This window comes from Plecotus auritus (genome assembly GCF_963455305.1).
Source record: "Plecotus auritus genome assembly, chromosome: 2".
Classification (NCBI taxonomy): domain Eukaryota; kingdom Metazoa; phylum Chordata; class Mammalia; order Chiroptera; family Vespertilionidae; genus Plecotus; species Plecotus auritus.
In genome coordinates, this window is record NC_137771.1 from 120,776,945 (window position 1) to 120,799,851 (window position 22,907).

The 22,907-nt window shown below is 43.3% G+C and overlaps 1 protein-coding gene and 1 pseudogene across 2 annotated transcripts in view; both read right to left on the reverse strand.

Moving 5' to 3' along the window:
- ERICH6 (glutamate rich 6) overlaps positions 1-22,907 on the reverse strand; it is a gene marked incomplete at both ends in the record, with an annotated part of 86,383 nt that overhangs the window by 15,486 nt on the left and 47,990 nt on the right. The window contains one exon of the mRNA XM_080654664.1: positions 14,901-14,986. Coding sequence (XP_080510790.1) covers positions 14,901-14,986 — 86 coding nt within the window. The remainder of the gene's footprint in view (positions 1-14,900; positions 14,987-22,907) is intronic.
- On the reverse strand, positions 14-2,188 carry LOC308242607 (LIM and SH3 domain protein 1-like; annotated as a pseudogene). Its single transcript has 2 exons — positions 1,485-2,188; positions 14-40 (listed from the first exon to the last, which is right to left on the reverse strand). The product of its transcript is annotated as an LIM and SH3 domain protein 1-like (transcript).

Below are 22,907 nucleotides of genomic sequence, written 5' to 3' on the forward strand. Positions count from 1 at the left end.
AGATCAGATAAGGTCATTGTTCTAATGGTCCCTGGCTATGCTGTGGATAAATTCAATTTATGAGTAAGACCTTTAAAATGGAAAGCATTCCCAAAACAGGAGATACTGTTTTCATTTTAAAATGTTATGCTTTTTATGTGAATCAAATCTCTCTATATAAAAGCCTAAGCAACTGTTACGACTGAATAACCAGAATGACCAGAATGACCAGAATGACCAGTCACTATGATGCGCACAGACCACCAGGGGGCAGATGCTCAACGCAGGAATTTCCCCCAGCCCACAGGCCCTGATCGCTGATGGGGCCTGCCAGCCAACCTCCTGGTCCCTCCCCGCACTGACAGGCCCCTGAGCTGGGACGGGGAACCAGGGGTGGGTGGTGGTGGACGTGGCCCCTTTCCCAGTAGGGCCGAGGACTGGTTCCCTTCTTGGGGCCAGTGGCCAACCTCCCAGGTCCCTCCCCCTAACTCTCCCCCTGGCTGGCAGGCCCCATGGGCCCGCCTGCTGCAGTGGTGGCCCCTCCCCCTGGCCCCTCCCCCTCCCCCGCTCTGTGGGCAGGTCCTGATTGCTGCATAGGGGCTGGCCCTGGGCTGGGAAGGGAAACCAGGGGTGGGTGGCCATGCACATGGGTGGTGAGGGAAGGGGAGGAACAGGGGGCAGGGAGGCATGGAACCTTGCAGTGGCCGCGGCGAAGGAAGGAGACAGCGGGAATCTGATAGGTCCTGATCCCTAGCTAGGCCTAGGGACCCCACCCATGTATGAATTTCATGCACCAGGCCTCTAGTGTGTTTATAAGACACAAAAAAACCTCAACATAATACTATAAAATATAATCTGGCATCACATAAAAGGGATTATGTACGACGACAAAATGGAGTTTACCCCAAAATGCAAGGTTGGTTTAATATTTGAAAATCAATTAATGAAATATACAATATTGATAGAATAAAGAGCAAGTAATAAAACCTAATAATGAGTATTTTCCCTTTAAGATCAGGAACTAAAATATCCACTCTCCCATTTCTATTCAACATTGCACTGGAGGTTTTGTTTTGTTTTTGTTTTTTGCAGAACAAGGCTTTAGTTGGCAAAAGAAGCTGGAAGAGGTTGGGAAGAAACAAGCATCACATATTTAAAAACACGGAGACCCTGAAGGGTGGACAGATCACATCCAGGACGGATGCAATGATGTGAAATGTGCTGAAGGATGGGGCGGGGTGGGGCCCAGCGGGCTCAGATGCCCTCCACATAGTTGGCCGGCAGCATCCCCATGTCACCAGTGAGCTCCACGGTCCGTCCAGGGGTCCTCAAACTATGGCCCACCGGGTGCCGCTGCCTGTCCTGCTTAGCAGCCGACTCCTCCCCACCCGCAGTGCGCATAGGAATTTGTTCATGGTTTTTTTTTTAAACTATAGTCCGACCCTCCAACGGTCTGAGGGACAGTGAACTGGCCCCCTGTTTAGAAAGTTTGAGGACCCCTGCACCCAGCCCTCATCAATCTGCTGCACACTGACAATGGTGTCACCATCCTGAAGGAGACCTCATCTTCGTGGGAGGCGCTGTAGTCTCGGAGGCGGGGTACCGCTTCCCGCCCCACCTGGGGAGCTGCGATGTGTGGAGACTAGGGCTGCAGGCTCCTTGTAGCCACCATAGGATGGGGCCAGCTGCTGCTGCTGGAGCTGCTGGTAAACTGGGGCGCTGGTGGGGATGTGATGAGGCTGCTGTTCCTGGGGTCTCCGGGAGCTGGTGGTGTCCTGGGAATCTCGCTTGGGCTCCAAGCCCTCACCCACTCTGGGGCAAATGCGGCTCTTCTGAAACTTCGTGGTATTTTATATTACTGATCTGGTCCTGGGTCTTCTTGGTTCTCTGGAGTTCGGGTGTGTCTGCCACCACACTGAAGCCCTTACCCGTGTTCTTCTCGAACTCCTCCTTGTAGCACACTGATTCTGGAGCTCGCTCTGTTGTTTGAGGCGGAGATTTTCAGGGGTGTCAGCCACCATGGTGAAGGACTGCTGGGGGTAGTGGCGTTGCAGTAGGGCTTCTTCTTGTAGCCCCTGTAGGTCTTTATGTTGAGTGTCATCTTGCAGGTCTCGCAATGGAAGCATGCTTTATGTCAGAACTTATTCAGACAGTTCACCTTCTCCGTGGGGTACACGATCTTGCCGCACCGGGCGTAATTGGGATTCATGGCTCCGGGATAGGCGGGGGGGGGGGGGGGGGGGTACGCCTTGGCTCTTGCGGGCTCTCTCTTCCTGGAGCGAGCAGGCGGGAGACGGCCGCGGCTGCAACTACATAGGTGGCGGCAACGGCGGCAGGAGCCCGGGAACTGGCCTCCGCCTCCGCCCTCCTTCCCCTAACCAACACAGCGGGGAGGAGGGGCTGCACCGGGCCGGGCGGCGCCATGGGCGCCGGCGGGGGCGCGAGCCGCCAGGTGCGCTCCGGGGGAGAGGGGGTGCTGCGCGGAGGCGGGTTTCGGCAGGTGTGTGGGGCGTGGGGTGCGTGCCTAGGTGAGGCCTGAGGGCTCCTGGCGCCTGGGTGCTCCCAAGCTGGAGGCGCCCTGGAGAGACGCTGGCTGTGCCCAGAGCCCTTCCCCGCGCTGAAGGCGCCTCGGAGCCAGTGTGGCGGAACATCTCGGGCAGCCGGGCTGCGGGAGGCGGGCAAACCTCTCGCCTCCGTCGAAGGTGGGGTTGGAACACTCCTGAACGCCCGAACTGACTCACCACATTTGGGGATTTTCCTTTGTACCATCGCTACTTGGCATGAACCTACGGACGGAATGGGAACCCCTTGTCCCACACCTGCATTAGCCACCCTTCCCCCTCATATCCTTTCCCACGTTTGTGGCTGCACTGGAGGTTTTGGTCAGGGAAATTTTATCAAAGAGAAGAAATGAAAGGCATTTAAATTGGTAATGTAAGAAGTAAAATGATCCCTATATTAAGAAGACATGCTCTTACAAAGAAAAAATCCTAAAGAATCTACAAAACAATATAGAACCAACAATTTAGTTCAGCAGGGTTGTTGGCTACAAGATTAATATGTAAAAATAAACTGTATTATTCTACTCTAGCAGTGAACATTCTGAAAGTGAAATTAAGAAAATAATTCCAGCCCAGCCAGTGTGACTCAGTGGTTGAGTGTGGATCTATGAACCAGGAGGTTATGGTTTGATTCCTGGTCAGGGCACACGCCTGGGTTGCAGGCTCAATCCCCAGGAGGCAGCCCATCAATGATTCTCTCTCATCACTGATGTTTTTCTCTCTCTCCCTCTCCCTTCCTCTCTAAAATCAATAAATATATATTTTTAAAATTCCATTTATAATAGCACCAAAAGGAATCAAATATACTGAGGATAATTCACTAACTGTTAATACTTAGTCCTATCTAAACTGACCAGAAGTCCAGAGATGAAGTAAACATAAGATTGACACTGAATCATTTTGAAAATCAGCCACAGTCTTTGTTAGTAATTAAAGCCAGGGCATGAAGTGATAATTAACAATAAAAGTTGGGGAAGTTATTTTAAATATATTGGTACAATTAAAATAAAACCTACACTCTTTCTCATAGGGTCTAAGGAACTAAAACTTTATTACACTTCCTATGCCATGAGAGTAATTTTTCTGGTTTATTATTGAGCTTTGACTAAACATTTAGGAAACTATACTAAAAACGACTTTCTCCTACAAAGTGAGGCCCTGACTCACCAAAATTCCTCCACATTTCATAGGGCTTTTTTTTTTTTTTGCTTTCCTCAAGATATTAAATAGCCTTGAAGATGGCGACTGGCAGGAAGGTAGGGAGGGAGAGTGTGTGAGAGAGTAAGGGAGTGATAGAGGTGTGTGTGGACGTGTGTGGGTGTGTGTGTGAGTGAAATAGGGACAGTTAGATCCTGCAGGTCTTCCAAGGGGCTGCCAATCTGGGCAGTCTTAGATGGCAAAACCCCGCGGCCACCGCAAACACTCCGGGGAGGACACTGGTGGCACAGAGACCACGCCATGTTGAAGAACAGAACTGCTTGAGACTAGGATCCTAGCCTTGCCACCACACAGTCTGGTCTCAGAAGCAAACTGGGACCCTACAGCCGCTCTGGTAGAAGACCTGCTACCACAGCTGCAGACCCAGGGAAACCAAGACTCCAGGCACCTGGCCGCAGATTTCTGTGAGTCACAAAGCCAATCCCCCTCCCCCGCCGCCCCCGTGGCAGCGGCATAGGATCTGCCAGACCCTGGCTGCACAATAGGGCTTCCTGCACACACACAGCAGCCACAGCTTGACCTGACTTTGAGCCTTGGTGTTGGACACGGGAAGTGTGTTTCCCCGTGACCAGGCTCCGCGCCCAGGCAGGGAGACTGAGGTGAATTTGAGCCTAGCTGCGCACCCTTAGGGAGGTTGTTTTCTGCAACCAGATCCCACGCCCACGCAGGGCAGGGAGAGAGCGCTAAATTTGAGTCTGGACTTGTGAACTTGGGGAATTTGTATCCTGCAACTAGCCTCTGCGCCCAGGCAGGGAGGCAGTCCTAAATTTGAGCCTAGCTGCGCATCCCTGGGAAGCTTGTTTTCTGCGACCACATCCCGCACCCACAAAGGGCCAGGAGACAGTGCTGAATTTGAGCCTGGGGGTGCAAACCTGGGGAGTTTGTTTCCCATAACCAGACCCTGCACCCTAGCAGAGAGGCTGTGCTGAATTTGAACCTGGACGTGCGAACTTGGGGAGTTTGTTTCCCTCGCCCAGGCTCCGTGCCCAGGCAGGGAGGCTGTGCTGAATTTGAGCCTGGGTGCATGGACACGGGGAGTTTGTTTTCCACAGTGCACACCCATGTGACCAGACCCCACACCCACACTAAGCGGCACTGCCACCTGACTTTGATTCAGGGCAAGCGCACACAGAAGGCTGTTTACTAGAGGGCAGAAGTGAACCTCCTGCCAACACAGTGCGACTGTGCAACCCAGTCTCCCAAGCAGATCAGGGACCCTGAGTCTCCATGCAAGAGGCAGCAATGAGCACCAGTGACTAGGCCAGGGGTGGGCAAACTTTTTGACTCGAGGGCCACAATGGGTTCTTAAACTGGACCGGAGGGCCGGAACAAAAGCATGGATGGAGTGTTTGTGTGAACTAATATAAATTCAAAGTAAAGGAGCAGAGGGGAGAGCAAGAGAACCAGATAGAACAGCCGGATCTGGCCCGCGGGCCGTAGTTTGCCCATGGCTGGACTAGACTCTGTTCCTCACTGCGTGCGCCTGGGATCCCTGATTCACATTAAGAGCCAGCGACTCCAATTCTTGGTGCATGCGCACACAGGGACCCTGATTCTCAGTGCGAGGCAGCACCAAGCAACAGAGACTCTGATACTCAATTCTTGGCATGGACATAGGGAGCCTCTGACCCCTGACACGCACTAGGGGACTTTGATTTTTGGCACACGCCAGTGGGTTCTCTGTTTCAGCGTGGTGCAGGCAGGGTCCCTGATTCTAGGTGCGCACACAAGGCCACACTAAGCGCCTGTGACTCTAACCCAGGGTGAGCGTGGCTCCCACCAACCCACAGCAGCCACACGTCTTGGTGTCAGAGCTCTTCAGTGACACTTGGGGGGTGCAAAACTCCCACTACACATGGCCCAGGCCTCCGCAACTCGACATTTGAACCTTCTGGTGATAGTCAGAATGGGGAGACAATGAAACAATCCCCAGAGGAAAGAAAAGGAGGAATCGCCAAGAAAGGAAATAAGTGAAACGGAAGCATGCAACATGACAGAAAAAGAATTCAGAATAATGGTCATACAGTTCATACACCAGATGGATGAGAAAATTAATAACCTATGCAAAAATCAGGAAGAAATGAAAAATGATATAGCTACAATAAAAAAAACCATGGAAGGCTTCAACAGTAGACTATAAGAAGCAGAGGACTGAATTAGTGAGTTAGAAGATAAAGTACAGAAACAAGCCCAATCTGAACAGCAACTAGAGAAAAAAATTAAAAAGCAGGAGGAAAGCCTAAGGGAGCTTTGGGACAACATGAAACGAAGTAACATACGTATAATAGGGCTGCCAGAAGGACAAGAAGAGCAGCAAAGATTAGAAAATTTATTTGAAGAAATAATGACAGAAAACTTCCTGGATATAAGGAAGAAAAAAGTTACACAAGTACAGAGAGTCCCAAGCAAGATGAATCCCAAAAGACCCACACCAAGACACACCATAATTACAATGGCAAATGTTATTGACAAAGAGAGAATCTTAAAGGCTGCAAGAGAGAGACAGAGAGTTACCTACAAAGGATCCCCCATCAGATTATCAAATGATTTCTCAACAGAAACACATCAAGCTAGAAGGGAATGGAAGGAGATATACAAAGTGATGCAAAGCAAGGGAATGAATCCAAGAATACTCTATCCAGCAAGACTATCAATCAAAATTGAAGGGGAAATCAGGAGCTTCCCAGACAAAAAAAGGCTAAGGGAGTTTATCACTACCAAGCCAGCAATGCAGAAATGCTAAAGGGAATGTTGTAAAAAGAAGAAACAAAAAGGTAAGAAGGAACACAGCCTCAAAAAATAAAAATGGCTACAAACACGTACCTTTCAATAATAACTTTAAACATAAACGGACTGAATTCTCCAATCAAAAGACATCGAGTGGCTGAATGGATAAAAAAACATGACCCATATATATGCTGTCTACAAGAGACCCACCTCAGAACAAGGGACTCACACAGTGAAAGTGAAGGGATGGAAAAATATCTTTCAGGCAAATGGAAATGAAAAAAAAAGCTGGGGTAGCAATACTTATATCTGACAAAATAGACCTCAAAGTGAAGGCCATAACAAGAGATAAGGAAGGCCACTTCATAATACTAAAGGGATCGATACAACAAGAGGATATAACCCTGGTAAACATATATGCACCCAATGCAGGAGCACCCAAATATATAAAAAATCTCCTGGAAGATATGAAGAGGGAGATCGACACCAATACAACCATAGTAGGAGACTTTAATACAGCACTGACATCACTGGATAAATCCTCTAGAGAAAAAAATCAGCAAAGAAACCGCAATCCTAAATGACTCACTAGATGGACTTAATTGACATCTTCAGAACATTTCGCCCCAAAGCCACGGAATGTATGTTCTTCTCAAGTGCACATGGGACATTTTCAAAAATAGACCACATACTGGGTCACAAGCAAAGTCTCCACAAATTCAAGAAGATTGAAATCATATCAAGCATCTTCTCAGACCACAATGGCATAGTATTAGAAATAAACTACAATAAAAACAATCCAAAACACTCAAACACTTGGAAGCTGAATAGCATGTTATTAAATATTGATTGGGTTACCAATGAGATCAAAGAAGAAATTAAAAACATCCTGGAAACTAATGACAATAAAAACACAACAATCCAAAACCTATGGGACACAATGAAAGCAGTCCTGATAGGGAAGTTTATAGCTCTACAGGCCTACCTCAAAAAAAAAAAAAAAAAAAAAAAAAAAACAAGAAAAAATGGTAGTAAATCATCTAATGCTACAACTCAAAGAATTAGAAAGAGAGCAACAAGAAAAGCCCAGAGTGAGCAGAAGGAAGGAGATAATAAAGATTAGAGCAGAAGTAAATGACAAGAGACCAAAAACAAACAACAACAACAACAAAAACAATACGAAAGATCAATGAAACCAAGAGCCGATTCTTTGAAAGGATAAACGAAATTGATGAACCTCTAGCCAGGCTCACCAAGAAGCAAAAAGAGAGGACCCAAATAAACAAAGTCAGAAATGATAGAGGCGAAATAACAACAGATCCCACAGAAACACAAAGGATTGTTAAAAAATGCTATGAACAACTCTATTACAACAAACTAGACAACCTGGAGGAAATGGACATATTCCTAGAAAAATACAACCTTCCAAAACTCAATCAGGAAGATTCTAAAAATCTCATTAGGCCGATAACTATGGAAAAAATTGAAGCAGTCATCAAAAAGCTTCCAGCAAGCAAAAGCCCGGGGCCAGATAACTTCACAGGAGAGTTTTACCAAACATTCAAGGAAGAATGAAAACCTATCCTCCTCAGACTATTCCAAAAAATTCAAAAGGAAGGAACACTTTCAAGCTCATTCTATGAAGCCAGCATCACCCTAATACCAAAACCAGATAAAGACAACACAATGAAAGAGAATTATAGGCCAATATCTCTCATGAACATAGATGCCAAAATCCTCAACAAAATTCTAGCAAATCTGATCCATCAGTACATCAGAAAGATCATACACCATTTATCCAAGGGATGCAAGGATGATACAATATCCACAAATCAAAAAACATGATACATCACATAATCAAATTGAGGGAGAAATATCACATAGTCATGTCAATTGATGCAGAAAAAGCATTTGACAAAATCCAACACCCTTTTTTTTTTTTATGAAATACATTTTATTGATTTTTTACAGAGAGGAAGGGAGAGGGATAGAGAGTTAGAAACATCGATGAGAGAGAAACATCGATCAGCTGCCTCCTGCACACCCCCTACTGGGGATGTGCCCGCAACCAAGGTACATGCCCTTGACCAGAATCGAACCTAGGACCCTTGAGTCCCCAGGCCGATGGTCTATCCACTGAGCCAAACCGGTTAGGGCCCAACACCCTTTCTTGATAAAAACTCTCAACAAGGTGGGAATAAAAAGATCATACCTCAACATCATAAAAGCCATATATGACAAACCCACAGCCAGCATCACACTCAATGGACAAAAACTAAAACCATTTCCCCTAAGAACAGGAACAAGACAGGGATGCCTACTTTCACCACTCCTGTTTGACATAGTACTGGAAGTACTAGCCATTGCTATCAGACAAGAAGAAGAAATAAAAGGCATCCAAATTGGAAAAGAAGAAGTAAAACTGTCCTTATTCACAGATGACATGATACTATACATAGAAAACCCTAAAGACTCCATCAAAAATTTATTAGACTTAATAAATGAATTTGGCAAGGTAGCAGGATACAAAATTTATTTTTTTTAAATAAATCTTTATTGTTCAGATTATTACAGGTGTTCCTCTTTTTTCCCCCAATAGCTCCCCTCCACCTGATTCCCCACCCCACCCTATGCCCTTACCCCCTGCCACTGTCTTCATCCATAGGTGTAAGATTTTTGTCCAATCTCTTCCTGAACCCCTCAAACTCCCTTCCCCCTGAGAATTGTCAGTCCACTCCCTTCCTATGTCCCTGATTCTATTATATTCACCAGTCCATTCTGTTCTTCAGATTTTTTATTCACTTGATTTTTAGATTCACTTGTTGGTAGGTATGTATTTGATGTCATTTTGTTGTTCATAATTTTTATCTTTACCTTTTTCTTCTTCTTCCTTTTCTTAAAGAATACCCTTCAGCATTTCATGTAATCCTGGTTTGGTGGTCATGAACTCCTTTAGCTTTTTCTTGTCTGTGAAGCTCTTTATCTGACCTTCAACTATGAATGATAGCTTTGCTGGGTAGAGTAATCTTGGTTGTAGGTTCTTGCTGTTCATCACTTTGAATATTTCTTGCCACTCCCTTCTGGCCTGCATAGTTTCTGCTGAGAAATCAGCTGACAGTCGTATGGGTGCTCCCTTGTAGGTAACTAACCGTTTTTCTCTTGCTGCTTTCAAGATTCTCTCTTTGTCTTTTGCCCTTGGCATTTTAATTATGATGTGTCTTGGTGTGGTCCTCTTTGGATTCCTCTTGTATGGGGTTCTGTGTGCTTCCTGAACTTGTAAGTCTATTTCTTTCACCAGGTAGGGAAAGTTTTCTGTCATTATTTCTTCTAACAGGTTTTCAATATTTTGCTCTCTTCTTCTGGCACCCCAAAAATTCGGATGTTGGTACGCTTAAAGTTGTCCCAGAGGCTCCTTACACTATATTCATATTTTTGGATTCTTTTTTCTTTTTGTTTTTCCGGTTGGGTGTTTTTTGTTTTCTCATATTTCAGATCTTTGGTTTGATTCTTGGGGTATGTTGATCTACAGTTGAGTTTCTGTATATTCTTTGTTTCAGACAGTGTATGCTTAATTTCTGACTGGTCCTTTTCCATTTTTTGGCATTCTCATTAAGGCCCTTGAAGGTCTCATCAAGTTTCTCGGCGGTTTTTAGAAGATTCTTGAGTAACCTTATAAATGTGGTTCTGAACTCTATGTCATCCAGTAGTTTGCTTTCCTCCACTTCTTTCATTTGTGACATGTTTCTTTGTCTCGGCATTTTGCTGCTTCCCTGTGTTGATGGAGTGGCTTTGTGTGGTAGGTGACCTATAGGGGCCAGTAGCTCAGCCTCCCCAATCACCTGAGGTGGACGCTCTTGGTACACCCCTTTGTGGGCTGAGTGCAAAGTCTTGGTGTAGTTAAGCCTTGATTGCTGTTGGTACACTGGGAGGAACTGACCTCCAGGCCAATTGGCTGTGAGGACCTGCTGTGTCTATAATGGAAGAATTGCTGCGCTGGAGACACACTTATGCTGCAGGACTTGTTTCAGTGGGGCTTTGGTGCCCACTGAGTCTGCCTCTTGAATGTGTCACTTATGGATGTGAGGAGTTGAAATCTGGTGTCTCACACTGACCACTAGGTACACTGGCTTCTGGATCTCCAATGGGGTGCAGGTCAGCTACTGTCTGAGGCCACCCAGCAGGCGCTACAGCGAGAACTACAGTTTTCTCCTCTTTGCTTGGGGTTTGGAGGTTTTGGAGCTGTCTGACCTGGGCTGCAAGTTTGCTAGGTTAAGCTGCGATAGGGCAGGCCATTCATATGCTAAAGCTGCTGCTTGGAGCTTGGGTGGGTTTGTAGATTGTGTGGGGCGGGGTCTCAGGGCGTCACTAGGCTAGGGCGTGGCAAACAGCGATGGCTGCCAGTAAGGTGGCTCTGCGTCTCCGACTGCGTCTTCGTGTCCCACGCCCCAGCACAGTAAACAATTATTCTTGCGCGCAGCCCTGCAAGCAAGCCTCCCTCACTTTCCAACCCGATGGCAAACAGTCCAGCTTCTCCCCGTAGGAGTTTAGGTCCCCCGCGTCTCCCCAGAAACTGGAGTTTGGAGTAATCAGGAGCTTGTCTCCCTTCGGGTTGAAAAAAATAGTGCTCCCAGTCGCCCGTCGCCAGCTTGATTCGTGCGCCTCTGTACCTCAGCTTTTCAGCGCTTGTGCACCTCTCAATGCTGTTTTCTCTTTCCTTCTAGTTGTGGAACTTCCACTCACCCAGCTTTCCCGTGGTTCTGGGTGATAGACGTTTTGTTTTTTAGTTGTAGTTTTGAAATTGTTGTGTGAGGCAGCAGTTTAAGTGTTTACCGACACCGCCATCTTGGATCCTCCCCCCAGGATACAAAATTAACGCCAAGAAATCTATGGCATTTCTATACACCAATAGTGAACTTACAGAAAGGAGACTAAAAAAAGCAATCCCATTTACCATCATACCAAAAGAATTAAGATACCTAGGAATAAACTTAACTAAAGAGGTAAAATACCTATATGCAAAAAAACTACAGGACACTGAAAAAAGAGATAGAGGAAGACTAAAAGAGATGGAAGAACATACCGTGTTCATGGATTGGTAGAATCAGCATCATCAAAATGTCCATACTACCCAAAGAAATCTATAGATTCAATGCAATTCCCATTAAAACACCAACGGCATATTTCACAGACCTAGAATGAACTCTACAAAAATTCATCTTGAATAAAAAAGACCCCGAATAGCTGCAGCAATCCTGAGAAAGAAGAACAAAGTAGGTGGGATCTCAGTACCAGATATCAAGATGTATTACAAAGCCACTGTCCTCAAAACAGCCTGGTACTGGCACAAGAACAGACATATAGATCTCTGGATAGAATAGAGAACCCAGAAATCGACCGAAACTACTATGCCCAATTAATATTCGACAGAGGAGGCATGAACATACAATGGAGTCAAGACAGTCTCTTCAATAAATGGTGTTGGGGAAATTGGACAGATACATGCAAAAAAATGAAACTAGACCACCAACTTACATCATACACAAAAATAAACTCAAAATGGATACAGGACTTAAACATAAGATGGGAAACCATAAAAGTACTAGAGGAATCCACAGGCAGCAAAATCTCAGACATATGCCGAAGGAACTTCTTCACTGATACTGCTCCTAGGGCAATGGAAACTAAAGAGAAAATAAACAAATGGGACTACATCAAAATAAAAAGCTTTTGCACAGCAAAAGAAACCATCAACAAAACAACAAGAAAGACCACTACATGAGAGAACATATTTGCCAATGTTGTCAACGATAAGGGTTTAATCTTCAACATTTACAGGGAACTCATACAACTTAACAAAAGGAAGATAAACAATCCAGTCAAGAAATGGGCAATGGACCTAAATAGAAACTTTTTGAAAGAAGACAGAAGGAAGGCCAAGAAACATATGAAAACATGTTCAAAGTCACTAATTATCTGAGAGATGCAAATCAAAATGACAATGCAGTACCATCCACACCTGTCAGAATAGCTATCATCAACAAATCAGTAAACGACAAATGTTGGCAAGGATGTAGAGAAAAAGGAACCCTCATGCACTGCTGGTGGGAATGCAGATTGGTGCAGCCACTGTGGAGAACAGTATGGAGTTTCCTCAATAAACTAAAAATGGAACTCCCATTTGACCCAGTAATACCACTTCTAGGAATATATCCCAAGAAGCTAGAAACATCTATCAGAAAGGATATATGCACCCCTATGTTCATAGCAGCACAATTTACCATAGCTAAGATTTGGAAACAGCCTAAGTGCCAATCAGCAGATGAGTGGATTAGAAAACTGTGGTACATCTACACAATGGAATACTACGCTGCTGTAAAACGGAAGGAACTCCTACCATTTGCAACAACATGGATGGAACTGGAGAGCATTATGCTAAGTGAAATAAGCCAGTCAGAGAAAGATAAATATCACATGATCTCACTCATCTATGGGAAATAATGAACAACATAAACTGATGAACAAAAGCAGATCCAGAGACAGGGAAGCATGGATCAGACTGTCAAACCTCAGAGGGAAGGTAGAGGAGGGTGGGGGTAAGGAGGAGAAATCAACCAAAGGACTTGTATGCATGCATATAAGCCTAACCAGTGGACAAAGACAACAGGGGGGGTGAGGGTATGAGTGGGGGGGGTGTTGGGAAGGTAATGGGGGGGATGAGGACAAATGTGTAATACCTCAATCAATAAAGAAATTAAAATGAAAAAAAAGATATTAAATAGTCTTTATGTCAAAATACCAAATGGCCCGGCCATCAGGCAGAAGTTCACGTGACCAATAACTTACTATTCCACAAAATGGATATTCAATTTTTGTATTAAATAAATAACATGGTGCTCATAGATGGGTAAGCTGCTACACATTTTCTTGGGGGCAAAATCTATCAAAGCTTTAAGATGTCCATAAGTTCTTACCCAGAATTCCTACACTAGGTATTTAATTCAAGAAACTAAGTGATTAAGTATGAAAGGAAATATGCACAAAGCTGTTCATCTAGGTACTGTATATAATAGCAAAAAAATGTGAAACCACCTTTGTTTGGTAATAGGGGACAGGTTAAATGAATTATAGTACATTTCTATAATGAAATACCATCCCTATATATAAAACCCTAATATGCAAATAGACTGAAGAGCAGAACAACTGAACAACCAAACAACCGAACAACCGGTCGCTATGACATGCGCTGACCACCAGGGGGTGCACACAGAACATGGCAGGCAATGGCAGCAGGTGGCAGAGCATGGAATATGGCGGGTGTCGGCCGCGGTGGGATGGTGGAGCAGGTGAGCAGGGGCGCAAGACCAAGGCGGGGCACTGGGTGCTGTCATTGGGGTGAGCCTCTGGTGGTTACTGAAAATTCTTTCCTCCCACGTGCCATGGTCCCACCCGGCGCTCATACCTGCTGCTGGCGGTGGCCCCTCTTGCACTCGCTGCTGGCACCAGAGCTGCTGCTCACACCCACTGCCGGCGCCTGGCACCAGCCCCAATCGCTCGGCGCCATCAGCAGGTTCAGGCAGTGGCTGCTGGCCCCAATCACCCCTCGGGGCTTCTCTACCTCCCCCTGCTCCTGTGGGGCGATGGGGGCCAGCAACCACCTCTCGCACCTGCTGCCAGTGAAGGCCCCACTCGCACCCACAGCTGACGCCGGAGCTGCTGCTCCCACCCGCTGCCCATACCTGGTGCTGGTTCCGAGCTTGGTGCTGTCAGTGGGTGCAAGCGGTGGCTGCCAGCCCCTGATCGTCCCTGAGGGCTTCTCCATCTCTCCCTGCTCCTGAGGGGCAATTGGAGCAGCAGCTGCCGCTCACACCCACTGGCAGCGCTGGCCCTGCTTGCACCAGTCCCAATTGTGCCATCAGCAGGTGCAAGTGGGGCCGGGGCCGTCAGTGCGTGGGAGCAGTGCTGCCAGCAGAGAGGGGACCAGGGGCCGTGGTTGGAGGGGCCAGGCAGGGCCACAAAGGATGGGCCAAAACCCACCCCTGTGCCCACTGCAGCCTCACAGCCCACAGTTCCTTTCAAAGTGCACAAATTCGTGCACTGGGCCCCTAGTGTGGTTATAAAATGGTGTTACAGTTCTATATTTATTGCACTTTATATACTCATAACATTATCTATTGTGTAATATATGTGAAGGGGGGCAAGTTATAAAATATGAATAGTGGAAGAAACTGATTTTTTAAAAAGTATATGCCCATAGGGAAAAGTAAGAAGTGATATATGAAAAGATGTTAACAGCTTTTCTTTGGTTGGTAGAATTTGGCGTTAATATCTGTTTTAAAAATATTTTTCTATGTACTTTTTCTTTATCTTTTTGTGAAGAAATAAAGCTAATAAAAGTAACGTTGCAAGAAAGGATACAATATTTGCGTTGTCCCATCAGGAAATGAAGTCAGAAACTTGCTCCCATGTTTATAGTGCTTCTCCACGAGCTCATCACTCACGATCTATAAACCACAGGAGATAGAAGGACACTGAACTGTCAATTGTTTCACATAGAACACATTTACCTATGACACCCTTTGCTTGCTAGACAATGATACAAACCATTTCTTAATTTAAATTTATGGTCCTGCTTCAGTGACAGGGAATAATCCTTAGACATCATTAAAGATTGTCCCTAATCCCTGAAGATAACTTGATAAAACTCTCTGGCAAAAATATGACATTACATATCTCTTTGAAGGGTTTTTGTTTACTTTACACACATATTAAATACTATAAAAACAAAACAGAAGATAAAAAACAGCCCGGCTACAATGAAAATATTCTATATCCTTATTGTAGTGGTGATTAAAATTCATAGAGCCATACATCCAGAAAAGGTATATTTTACTCTACGTAAATTGTACTTCAGTAAACTGATTTTAAATCCCAGTTGCAGCTGCAGTATCATGTCTCTTCAAGGGTGATCTTGAGGTTCATCTGAGCAAAACACTAGTGGAATGTGGTAAGATGAAGAAAGAAATATGGGGGGGGGTGGATAAAAAAGAAATACAGGGAGCTCTTACTTTATCTCTAAGTTTAACTCTTTTATAGGTAATACTTGATAGGGATATGAATTCGTCCCCAAGAATATTTTATAATAAAATAAAAGATTCAATTTGATTCTACTTATTCCTAATCTTGAATTGTGATCAAATGGATACAGGAATTCCTAGGGGTGCCTGGCTGGCATCGCTCAATGGTTGAGCTTCGACGAGGAACCAAGAGATCACTGGTTGGATTCTGTCAGAACACATGCCCAGGTTGTGGGCTCAATCCCAAGTAGGGCATGTGCAAGAGGCAGCTGATCGATGATGTTACTCTGTCATCAGTGTTTTTATCTTCCTAACTCTCCCCCTTCCTCTCTCTAAAAATCAATAAAAAGCTTTAAAAACAGAATTCCTAGGGTTAAACAGTGAAACAACCTAATTTTTTAATCTAAATGTTGCCATTTGTTTTAGAAGAGAATACATTTTTCACTTTTATTTTATTTTTTTTATTAAGGTATTATATGTGTACATATCTTACCATTGCCCCCACCCCCCGACCCCACTCCCATACATGCCCTCACCCCACAATGTTTTGCATCCGTTGGTTACTCTTATATGCATGCATACAAGTCTTTCAGTTGATCTCTTATTTCCCCCACCTCTCCCTAACCTTCCCGCTGTAATTTGACAGTCTGTTTGATGCTTTACTGCCTCTGTATCTATCTTTTTGTTCATCAGTTTATACTGTTTTTCATTATCCCCAAATGAGTGAGATCTTGTGGTATTTTTCTTTCATTGACTGGCTTATTTCACTCAGCATAATGTTCTCTAATTCCATCCAGGTGCCTACAAATGGTAATAATTCCTTCTTTTTTATGGCAGCATAGTATTCCATTGTGTAGATGTACCATAGTTTTCTGATTCAGTCATCTGCTGACGGGCACCTAGGCTGTTTCCAAATCTTAGCTATTGCAAATTGTGCTGCTATGAACATAGGGGTGCATATATCCTTTCTGATTCGTGTTTCTAGTTTCTTGGAATATATTCCTAGAAGTGGGATTACTGGGTCAAATGGGAGTTCCATTTTCAGTTTTTTGAGGAAACTCCATACTGTTCTCCCCAGTGGCTGCACCAGTCTGCATTCCCACCAGCAGTGCACGAGGGTTCCTTTTTCTCTGCATCCTCGCCAACACTTGTTGTTTGTTGATTTGTTGATGATAGCTATTCTGACAGGTGTGAGATGGTATCGCATTGTCGTTTTGATTTGCATCTCTCGGATAATTAGTGACTTTGAGCATGTTTTCATGTGTCTCTTGGTCTTCCTTCTGTCTTCTTTTGAAAAGATTCTATTTAGGTCCGTTGCCCATTTTTTTATTGGATCATTTATCTTCCTTTTATTAAGTTGTATAAGCTGCCTGTAGATGTTGGAGATTAAACCTTTATCAGTGATAACATTTGCAAATACGTTATCCCATACAGTGGGATTTTTTGTTGTTTTGTTGATGGTCTCTTTTGCTGTGAAAAAGCTTTTTATTTTGATGTAGAACCATTTGTTTATTTTCTCTTTGGCTTCCGTTGCCCTAGGGGCAGTATCAGTGAAGAAGTTCTTTTGGCATATGTCTGAGATTTTGCTGCCTGTGGATTCCTCTAGTATTTTTATGGTTTCCCGTCTTATATTTAAGTCCTATATCCATTTTGAGTTTATTTTGTGTATGGTGTAAGTTGGTGATCTAGTTTCATTTTTTTGCATGTATCTGTCCAATTTTCCCAACACCATTTATTGAAGAGACTGTCTTGACTCCATTGTATGTTCATGCCTCCTTTGTCAAATATTAATTGCGCATAGTGGTTTGGGTCGATATCTGGATTCTCTATTCTATTCCATTGATCTATATGTCTGGTCTTGTGCCAGTACCAGGCTGTTTTGAGGACAGTGGCTTTGTAATACAGCTTGAAATCTGGTATTGAGATCCCTCCTACTTTATTCTTCTTTCTCAGGATTGCTGTGGCTATTCGGGGTCTTTTTTTATTCCAGATGAATTTTTGGAGAGTTCTTTCTAGGTCTGTGAAATATTCCGTTGGTATTTTAATGGGGAGTGCATTGAATCTATAGATTGCTTTGGGTAGTATGGACATTTTAATGATGTTGATTCTACCAATCCATGAACATGGTATGTTCTTCCATCTGTTTACATCTTCCTCTATCTCTTATTTCAGTGTCCTATAGTTTTCCGCGTATAGGTCTTTTACCTCCTTGGTTAGGTTTATTCCTAAGTATCTTAATTTTTTTGGTGCTATGGTAAATGGGATTGCTTTTTCAGTCTTTCTTTCTGTAAGTTCACTATTGGTGTATAAAAACGCCATAGATTTCTTGGCGTTAATTTTGTATCCTGCTACATTGCCAAATTCATTTATTAAGTCTGTTAGTTTTTGATGGAGTCTTTCGGGTTTTTTATGTATAATATCATGTCACCTACAAATAAGGACAGCTTTACTTCTTCTTTTCCAATTTGAATGCCTTTTATTTCTTCTTCTTGTCTAATTGCAATGGCTAATACTTCCAGTACTATGTCAAACAGGAGTGGTGAGAGTGGGCATCCCTGTCTTGTTCCTGTTCTTAGGGGAAATGGTTTTAGTTTTTGCCTATTGAATATGATGTTAGCTGTGGGTTTATCATATATAGCTTTTATTATGTTGAGGTATGATCCTTCTATTCCCACCTTGTTGAGAGTTTTTATCAAGAAAGGGTGTTGGATTTTGTCAAATGCTTTTTCTGCATCAATTGATATGACTATGTGATTTTTATCTCTCAATTTGTTTATGTGATGTATCACATTTATTGATTTGTGGATATTTTACCATCCTTGCATTCCTGGGATAAACCCTACTTGGTCATGGTGTATGATCTTTCTGATGTACTGCTGGATCTGATTTGCTAGAATTTTGTTGAGGATTTTGGCATCTACGTTCATGAGGGATATTGTCCTGTAATTCTCCTTCATTGTGTTGTCTTTATCTGGTTTTGGTATTAGGGTGATGCTGCTTTCATAGAAGGAGCTTGGAAGTGTTCCTTCCTCTTGAATTTTTTGGAATAGTCTGAGAATAGGTTTTAGTTCTTCCTTGAATGTTTGGTAAAACTCTCCTGTGAAGCCGTCTGGCCCCAGGCTTTTGTTTGCCGGAAGCTTTTTGATGACTGCTTCAATTTCTTCCATAGTTACTGGCATATTGAGCTGTTTAGATTCTTCCTGATTAAGTTTTGGAAGGTTATATTTTTCTAGGAATATGTCCATTTCCTCCAGATTCTCCTGTTTGTTGGAATAAAGTTGTTAGTAGTATTTTTTAACAATCCTTTGTATTTCGGCGGGATCTGTTGTTATTTCACCTCTTTCATTTCTGATTTTGTTTATTTGGGTCCTCTCTCTCTGCTTCTTGGTGAGCCTGGCTAGAGGTTCATCAATCTTGTTTATCCTTTCAAAGAATCAGCTCTTGGTTTTGCTGATCTTTTGTATTGTTTCTTTGGTCTCTAGGTCGTTTATCTCTGCTCTGATCTTTATTATTTCCTTCCTTCTGCTTACACTGGGCTTTTCTTGTTGCTCTTTTTCTAACTCTTTGAGTTGTTGGGTTAGGTAATTTATTAACATTGTTTCTTGTTTTTTTCAGTAGGCTTGTAGAGCTATGAACTTCCCTCTCAAGACTGCTTTCACTGTGTCCCATAGATTTTGGATTGTAGTGTTTTCATTGTCATTTGTTGCCATGATGTTTTTTATTTCTTCTTTGATCTCTCTGGTAACCCAGTCATGGTTTAATAGCATGCTGTTTAGTCTCCATGTTTTTTATTTCCTTGGGGTGTTTTTATTGTAGTTGATTTCCAGTTTTATGCCACTGTGGTCTGAGAAGATGCTTGATATGATTTCTATCTTCTTGAATTTGAAGAGACTTTGCCTATGTCCCGACATATGGTCTATCTTTGAAAATGACCCATGTGCACTTGAGAAGAATGTATATTCTGTGGCTTTGGGGTGAAATGTTCTGAAGATGTCAATTAATTCCATCTGGTCTAGTGAGTCATTTAGGATTGATGTTTCTTTGCTGATTTTTTGTTTAGAGGATTTGTCTAATGGTGATAGTGGGGTATTAAAGTCTCCTACTATGATTGTATTGCTGTCAATCTCTCCCTTGATATCCTCCAGGAGTTTTTTTATGTATTTGGGTGCTCCTGTATTGGGTGCATATATGTTTACCAAAGTTATTTCTTCTTGTTGGATTGCTCCCTTTAGTATTATGAAGTGGCCTTCCTTATCTCTTGTTATGTACTTCAGTTTGAGATCTAATTTGTCAGATATAAGTATTGCTACCCCAGCTTTTTTTTCAGTTCCATTTGCCTGGAAAACCTTTTGCCATCCCTTCACCCTCAGTCTGTGTGCGTCTTTTTTTCTGAGGTGGGTTTCTTGTAGACAGCAGATGTATGGGTCATGTTTTCTTATCCAATCCATTACCCTATACCTTTTGATTGGGGCATTTAATCCGTTTACATTTAAAGTTATTATTGATAGGTACTTATTTGAGCCATTCCTATTCTTTACACCTGTGTTCCTTCTTTGCTTCCTATTTCTTTTTTTTTTTTTTTTACAGCAGACCCTTTAGCATTTCTTGCATTGCTGGTTTGTGGTGATAAATTCCCTTAGTCCTTTTTTGTCTGTGAAGCTCCTGATTTCACCTTCAATTTTGATTGATAGCCTTGCTGGGTACAGTATTCTTGGATTCAGACCCTTCCTTTGCATGACTTTGTATATTTCATTCCATTCCCTTCTGGCCTGATGAGTTTCTGTTGAGAAATCAGTTGCTAGTCTGATGGGGGTTCCTTTGTATGTAACTTTCTGTCTCTCTCTTGCTGCTTTTAAGATTCTTACTTTGTCATTGGTGTTTGCCAATTTAATTATGATGTGCCTTGGCGTCGGTCTTTTGGGGTTCATTTTGCTTGGGACTCTGTGAGCTTCTTGGATTTGTGTGGGTTTTTTCTTCCCTGTATCAGGGAAATTTTCTGTCATTATTTCTTCAAACAGGTTTTCTATTCCTTGCTCAGCTTCCTTTCCTTCTGGAACCCCTATTATGCGGATGTTGTTTTGTTTCGTGTTGTCCCAAAGTTCCCTTAGGCTCTCCTCCTGCCTTTTAAATTTTTTTTCTAGAAGTTGCTCTACTTGGGTATTTTTTCCCATCTTGTCTTCTAGCTCACTGATGCGGTCCTCTGCTTCTTCTAGTCTACTCTTGATGCTTTCTATTGAGTTCTTTACAGCAGCGATGTCATTTTTCATTTCTTCTTGGTTCTTCTTCATTTCCTCTTGGTTCTTGCTCATATTGTCGAGTTTGTCTTCCATTCTTTTCAGCCACCTTACGACCATTTCTCTGAATTCTTTCTCTGGAAGGTTGCTTGCCTCCATTTCATTTACTTCCTTTTCTGGTGATGCCTGCTTTTCTTTCATATGCGGGCTGTGTCTTTGTCTCCCCATGGTCTCTCTTCTCTGGGTGTCTGGTTATGTAGTTCTCTCTCTCCTGCGTTGATTTAAATGCACAAAATACAGCACTACCAGGTACAACACACAAGGCACTGAACAGAAATGTATTCACAATATTAATAACCTCCAACAAAGGTGACCACCAGAGAAAGGCAAATTAGGGGATAGGAGAGAAAGAAGAAGAGGAAAAAGAAAGAAAGAAAGAAAGAAAAAGGAGTGTCAAAATGAAATTGGGAAAAGGAAAAAAAAAGTAAGAGAGACAAGAAAGGGACTAAGAGAGAAAGGGGAACAAACTATATATATGGGGATAAAACTCCAATAGAACAATCACTAATCCCAGCAAATGCCAGCAACAAGTACCTGGGGATTAATACAAACTACAACATCAACTAATATTGAGTGAGGCAAGGGAAAACAGAAGCACAAAACAAACAAAAAATAAACAAACAGAAGAATAAGCAAAACAATCTCACAAAAAAGCATAAAAATTCAATATAATCTACATTCAAGTGAACAACAACAAAAGGACAGAGAGAAAAACAATTTTTTGGGTAGTTAAGACAGCGAAGAGAGAGGTGTGTATGGATTTGGAGCAGGGGAATGGAGATTAGATATATAAGTAGGGTGAAATTTTAACAGGGGGTAAACAGAAAGAATAGGGAAAATCTAAAGCAGGAAAGGGGTAAGATAAACAGGACACCAAAAAGGGAAAAGTGAGGAAGAGAGTGATGGCATAAAGGTAGAGTTGAGATAGAGTAAAATGATGCTAAAGGAAAGATAAAAAATAGAATGTAGAACATTAATCCCAAAACAAAATGAAGAGAAAATAAAAATGACACTTTAAAAAAAAAAGATAAAATAGCAGTAGTAATAATACAGATTGAAAATAAGAATGTAATAATTAAAAAGGTAAAATCAAGTGAGGAAAAAAGAAAAAAATTAGTTTCTTGAGTAAAAGATGCAAAAAATGAAAATAAAAAAATAAAAAATAAAAATAAAATGTGGAGTAGTGAAGGTCATTCACTTCCTCTGTTGTTCTGTTTGGCACGCCTGTTTCTCAGTCCGGACAGTATTGCAGTTCCCTGCGTTCCACTGCTCTTCAGTGATGTAAGCCAGTCCTGATTTTAAGCAGGCAGTGTGTCTTAATTTGTATTCCTTTATTTTTGATTACACAAGAGTCAATTTGTGATTCAGCCCCTGGGTGGCAGTGTTTCTGGATTGACTTCCGGGTTTATCTATGGCCTCTCTAGGCAGTGTTAGAGCCTTCTTTCCCTGTGGCACTCACTACCGGTTTGTGGGAGTGGGCTGCCTCAGAGCTGGCTCTCCATGGTCACTCCCCGCTCCGATCCCCAGGTTCCAGAAAAACAACTTTCCCCTGCAGTCTCCCAGGGTGTCCCCAACTGGGTGATCCTATGTATTGGGCTTAGTAATCAGAAGTAAGAATTTCAAGAGGAAAAAGCCCAAGTGTGCGCACTCCGTGGCTGCGCGTAAGTCTAGCACACCCCTGAAATTCTTAGGCTGTCCCTGCACTTCAGATCAAAATGGGTTGCTTTTTAGAGAGCCCTTCTGTTAGCAGCTCTGAGGACCCCCTTCCACATTCACAGATCACGCCAGCCCCAACAGCCACAGATTTTTCTAGGCACAGACTTCCCTGGTCCTCCAGCTCCCGCACAACGCGCGTTCCTCTCTGGCGCTGGGACCAGAGACCTCACCTTTTCTCAGGCGAAATCTGACCTTTCCGTGGTGGAGTGTAGAGCTCCTCTGAACCCGTGTGTTTGCGCCAATTGGGGAGCGTTGTTCTGGGGCTCGCAGCTGTTCCGTGGGTGCCGCAGGTGTGGATTCTCAGGCTTCCGATAAGCTCCACTTTCTGGTTCCAGATG